We start from the raw sequence: 6,154 nt of genomic DNA, 5'->3' as shown, positions 1-6,154 counted from the left end.
TAATAATAATAATAATAGCATAGTAGTATTTCCACTAATCAGATAAGACATTTGTTCTTGAAGCTCAGACATGCACATGTTGTGTAAATATGGAGCACAGACTCCCTGAATCAGACCCAAACAGTGAGGTCTGTTTGGGTCTTTTCTCCCCTTCCTAAACTGTCCTGCTCCTTAAGAGAAGATTTTAATTATTCAGACTCATTTAAATGCAGTTCACATTATTTTTGGTCTTTTTGGTAAATCCCATGTCTTAAGATATGTGAGCTTAGAAACTCCAACAGTATGTGACATGTTTTTTCTCCTTCCCAGCTTGTTCTGTACTCTGAAAAGTTTGATGAGTTCCAGGCTACACTGGCCAAAAGCAATGACGTCTATGCTACTTTCAAACAAGAGATGGATAGGGTGTGTAACTTTCTTACCCTAAATACTACAACTAGTGGAATAGCCCTTACAGTTCCTCATAAACACCTTATTAGCAATGCAATATTCACTCCTCAATTCTTCCTCTACAGATGAACAAGAAGATGAAAAAACTAGAGGTGGAGTCAAATACATGGAAGATACGGTTCGAAAACTGCAACAAAACCCTCACTGACATGATTGAGGAGGTAACCTGTGCATACTTTGGAATTTCACTCTTTTATCAGCAAAATAAACCAAATGACTTTGCATTCCTCCATATCTTTCTGCAGAGATCTGAAAAGAGCAAAGAGCTGGAGCTCTTCACCATGAAGATCGGAAAGCTGGAGACATTGTGCCGGGCTCTTCAGGAGGAGAGAAAAGTCCTGTATAGCAAGATCAAAGAGATCCGTTTGCAGGGGCTCGCGGCGTGTGTGCCTGTGAAGGACCAACTCGAAGAAAAGCTCCCTGAGCCCAGCCAGCCAGCAGAGGCAGAAGTGACAGCCAACCCTGCACTCACCACCGAGATGGAGAAACTCTGGAAGGAGCAGGAGCGTCTGCAGAAGTTCGCTGCCTCCCTGATGGCCTCCAGCACTGACAAGGTGGAGGAATTAGAAAATCAGGGATCGTTCGAGGCAACACCTGTGGACACCATAGGAAGCAATCCACCAGAGGGCAAGCTAGAATCCACCGGAGAGGAACCCTCCTGTTTGGAGGATGGAAATCACCAGGTTGTCAGTGAAAAGGCATGTGAACCACTGCCCACAATCTCAGAGCCAATCAAAACTGAGGCAATCCAATCAGAGGCCAAGCAAAAGCACATTAAACAAGACTCCTGTGAAAAGATCACAAAACCAGAGTCTCCCAAAGAAGAAGCAACCAAAGAAAAAGTTGAGCCAGTCAAGCAAGACACATGCGAACAAAGATCCAACATGCCAGAGCATACTCAAAAAAAAGAGGAAAGACCCAAAAAGGTGAAAGCAGAACAAGCTCAGACAGAGTCCCCCAGTGCAGAGGTCACCACAGAAGAGCCCCACATGGTGCAAGAGTCCGAAGTCCAGACAGAAGCTTTACACTCAGCAGTGCCCACCACAGAAGAAGTTATCAAAGCAGAAATCAGCCCAGCAGAACCCCACAAAGTAAAGTCTCCTGGTGCTGACCCAGGAATTTCACCGACGTCTGAAGAAAAGCCTGTCGAAGCAGGAGCTAGTGCATCAGAGGCAGCCATGCTCACAATCAGCCCAGCAGAACCTTACAAAGTAAAGTCTCCTGGTGCTGACCCAGGAACTTCACCGGCGTCTGAAGAAAAGCCTGTCGAAGCAGGAGCTAGTGCATCAGAGGCAGCAGGAGCTAGTGCATCAGAGGCAGCAGGAGCTAGTGCATCTGAGGCAGCAGGAGCTAGTGCAGCAGAGGCAGCAGGAGCTAGTGCAGCAGAGGCAGCAGGAGCTAGTGCAGCAGAGGCAGCAGGAGCTAGTGCATCTGAGGCAGCAGGAGCTAGTGCATCAGAGGCAGCAGGAGCTAGTGCATCTGAGGCAGCAGGAGCTAGTGCAGCAGAGGCAGCAGGAGCTAGTGCAGCAGAGGCAGCAGGAGCTAGTGCAGCAGAGGCAGCAGGAGCTAGTGCAGCAGAGGCAGCAGGAGCTAGTGCAGCAGAGGCAGCAGGAGCTAGTGCAGCAGAGGCAGCAGGAGCTAGTGCAGCAGAGGCAGCCACACTCGCAGAGCGCCAGTCCAAGCCAGCAAAACCACAAACTTCCAATTCCCAAGAACCCAAGCCAAAGGCCAGTAAACCCCAGCCCAAAAAACCAGGCCCCTCTAAGAAGAAGGGTGCAGTGAAAAGTGGAAAGAAAAGTTGAGTAAATAGACAAATCATAGAGTGTGCAGACACTGTTGCATTCAGAACATTCTCTGCTCTGAGTTTGTGTGTAGTGGTGTACGTGAATGAGTGCAGTGCCGTGTAAGATTTAGAATGAAGATAGGAGGAACCTACTTGTTCCTTTACATTTAAGAAATGCCTCCCGGTAAGCCTTATATTCTGTGTGAAAATCAAACTTTTCTATCTTGTAATATTTTTCTCTACTAATAAATACATATTCTTTTTTGTTGGTAACCCTCAAAAGTGTATATTTTCAAGCTGATCTGTTACATGCAAAACACACAACACTTGACACAGTGCGTGGAACAGAACAAGGAAGATCAGGTGTTTCTACAATATGGTGTATGCATTTTTATTCCAAGTTGTAAATGGATAATGAAATGATTTTTTGAAAATAAAGTTCCCTACAGGGATCAATAAAATCTTATCTTTAAGCACAGTGGAGCCTGGCTGCCTACCCAAGTGCAGTTCAAAAACTATTTAGCATACAGTATTAATTTCATGCCACAAACCAAAGACAAAAGCTTCCCTACTCCCCAGGAACTGACCCTTTTCAAAGGCATCAGACTGGGCATTAAAGCTAGCCATTTCCAAACCAGCCACCACCTCACAAAGCAATCTCTATCTTTACTGTACCCTGCGATTCTTCACCACACAACAGTTTCCATGGCAACAACCTAAAAAAGACAAGCAGTCTGTCTGCTGTTAGTGTTCAGCATGTGCTACATGGGTGTGAATACCTGAACCATGACCACTAATGCTCTGAGCTGTGTGTGTTTACCAAACCCACATTTACAGCATTTAGCAGACGCTCTTATCCAGAGTGACTTACAAAAGTGCTTTGTCATTTCCTCATAGATACATCCTAGTACAATACAGCAGGTCAGAGTCCAAGATACCAATGAACTAGAATACTGTAGAATACAGGGATGACTGCTGATGCCTAGAAGTGCAAAATACATATAAGCTCTATAACAGACAACAATCAGTGCAATAAACAATAAGTAGTAGAGTTTCAATTTGTCAACATAGGAGCAGGATCGGTGGTCATTTAAATATTCCACCAATAGGCGGGTCTTCAGTCTGCATTTGAAGACTGCAAGGGACTCTGCTGTCTGGACAGCAAGCAGAAGTTCATTCCACCATCTGGGAGCAGGACAGAGAATAGTCTCCATGCTCATCTTCCATGAGACTCGATGCGTGGTGTTTCAAGCCGAGCCGTACTTGAGGTTTGAAGTACTTGAGGTACGGATCAGCTTTGACCATTGACCTCATGTATGGAGTGGCGGGTCCATTTTTGGATTTGTAGGCGAGCATCAAGGTTTTAAATCTGATGCATGCAGCTACAGGGAGCCAATGAAGGCAGCGCAGCAGTGGCGACGTGTAAACGTCAGAAGATTGAAGACCAGTCGTGCTGCTGCATTCTGGACAAGTCTGACGAGTCTGATGGCTCTTAGAGGAAGACCAGCAAGTAGAGAGTTGCAGTAGTCAAGCTTTGAGATTAGAAGAGACTGTACAATTACCCAGAACAGCTTCCTGTGAGAGAAATGGCCGAATCCTTGCAAAGGAGAAAACTACTAATGCTCTGAGCTGTGTGTTTACCACAACCACTGACGCTCTGAGCTGTGTGTTTACCACAACCACTGACGTTCTGAGCTGTGTGTGTTTACCACAACCACTGACGCTCTGAGTTGTGTGTTTACCACAACCACTGACGCTCTGAGCTGTGTGTTTACCACAACCACTGACGCTCTGAGCTGTGTGTTTACCACAACCACTGACGCTCTGAGCTGTGTGTTTACCACAACCACTGACGCTCTGAGCTGTGTGTTTACCACAACCACTGACGCTCTGAGTTGTGTGTTTACAACAACCACTGACGCTCTGAGCTGTGTGTGTTTACCACAACCACTGACGCTCTGAGCTGTGTGTTTACCACAACCACTGACGCTCTGAGCTGTGTGTTTACCACAACCACTGACGCTCTGAGCTGTGTGTTTACCACAACCACTGACGCTCTGAGCTGTGTGTTTACCACAACCACTGATGCTCTGAGTTGTGTGTTTACCACAACCACTGACGCTCTGAGCTGTGTGTGTTTACCACAACCACTGACGCTCTGAGCTGTGTGTTTACCACAACCACTGACGCTCTGACCTGTGTGTTTACCACAACCACTGACGCTCTGAGCTGTGTGTTTACCACAACCACTGACGCTCTGAGCTGTGTGTGTTTACCACAACCACTGACGCTCTGAGCTGTGTGTTTACCACAACCACTGACGCTCTGAGTTGTGTGTTTACCACAACCACTGACGCTCTGAGCTGTGTGTGTTTACCACAACCACTGACGCTCTGAGCTGTGTGTTTACCACAACCACTGACGCTCTGAGCTGTGTGTTTACCACAACCACTGACGCTCTGAGCTGTGTGTTTACCACAACCACTGACGCTCTGAGCTGTGTGTGTTTACCACAACCACTGACGCTCTGAGCTGTGTGTTTACCACAACCACTGACGCTCTGAGCTGTGTGTTTACAACCACTGACGCTCTGAGCTGTGTTTACCACAACCACTGACGCTCTGAGCTGTGTGTGTTTACAACAACCACTGACGCTCTGAGCTGTGTGTGTTTACCACAACCACTGACGCTCTGAGCTGTGTGTTTACCACAACCACTGACGCTCTGAGCTGTGTGTTTACCACAACCACTGACGCTCTGAGCTGTGTGTGTTTACCACAACCACTGACGCTCTGAGCTGTGTGTGTTTACCACAACCACTGATGCTCTGAGCTGTGTTTACCACAACCACTGACGCTCTGAGCTGTGTGTTTACCACAACCACTGACGCTCTGAGCTGTGTGTTTACAACCACTGACGCTCTGAGCTGTGTGTTTACCACAACCACTGACGCTCTGAGCTGTGTGTGTTTACCACAACCACTGACGCTCTGAGCTGTGTGTGTTTACCACAACCACTGACGCTCTGAGCTGTGTGTTTACCACAACCACTGACGCTCTGAGCTGTATGTGTTTACCACAACCACTGACGCTCTGAGCTGTGTGTGTTTACCACAACCACTGACGCTCTGAGCTGTGTGTTTACCACAACCACTGACGCTCTGAGCTGTGTGTTTACCACAACCACTGACGCTCTGAGCTGTGTGTGTGTTTGCTTATGCGGGGGAACCCAACAGCCCCTCTAATGAGGAGATCAAGGGAACTGGAGGGCTTTAGGTTGTCAGGATATTGGTTCCTCCTGGCAGCTAGCAGGCTATTGGCTGAGACTCTCCAATAAGGACAAAGAGAAAACCTTTATGTAACCTGGAGTCATACTGCTGACAAAACAATCGCTATGTGTGAATTAAGTGGCAACTAGAAGACTGCCCCATCAACCTGAGCATGCCACATCATGGTGTTCATGTGCACCGTTACGTGTACGGTTAGGATGCCGTTATGTAATTTGGCTGAGGGAGCATCGTCAAACATTAGCGATATTTTGTCTTCTTGTCCACCAGATGGAGCCCTTGTAGCCTGTTAGTTTGTATTGCAACACACTTTGAATTGGGGCAGAATTTGTTCAACAAATGTTCCCGTCTTGGTTTTTGTTTTGTTTTGTTTGTTTGTTTTGCTGCAATATGAACTGATAATAGCTGCTTCCTGAGCTTGAGCATCAGGTTTGGTTTGGTAGTCAGGAAGTTAACAATTACTGCAACATTATCACTTTAACTAGTGGACTAACAGCACAGTAGTGGCCAAATGCCTATTATACTAGTGTATGCTCTCAAAACAATGTAAATAATAAAATACTAACTTAGTGACAATATGTGCCATCATCTGGGTGAAAGTTTCTGTTTGTACATGTAGCCAGAAACATCATTCATCT

At 46.6% G+C, this 6,154-nt stretch overlaps 1 protein-coding gene across 1 annotated transcript in view; it reads left to right on the top strand.

Moving 5' to 3' along the window:
- Nucleotides 1-2,512, top strand: part of txlnba (taxilin beta a) — a 22,296-nt gene extending 19,784 nt beyond the window's left edge. Inside the window, exons 8-10 of the mRNA XM_035524419.1 lie at nucleotides 310-402; nucleotides 513-608; nucleotides 693-2,512. Of these exons, the coding sequence (XP_035380312.1) occupies nucleotides 310-402; nucleotides 513-608; nucleotides 693-2,249 (1,746 nt within the window). The 3' untranslated portion in view covers nucleotides 2,250-2,512. The remainder of the gene's footprint in view (nucleotides 1-309; nucleotides 403-512; nucleotides 609-692) is intronic.
- The last annotated feature ends 3,642 nt before the right edge of the window (nucleotides 2,513-6,154 follow it).

The sequence above is a fragment of the Electrophorus electricus genome, chromosome 3, assembly GCF_013358815.1.
Source record: "Electrophorus electricus isolate fEleEle1 chromosome 3, fEleEle1.pri, whole genome shotgun sequence".
NCBI lineage: Eukaryota > Metazoa > Chordata > Actinopteri > Gymnotiformes > Gymnotidae > Electrophorus > Electrophorus electricus.
The sequence above is the reverse complement of the archived record's forward strand: the minus strand, read 5'-3'. Positions and strand labels throughout refer to the sequence as shown.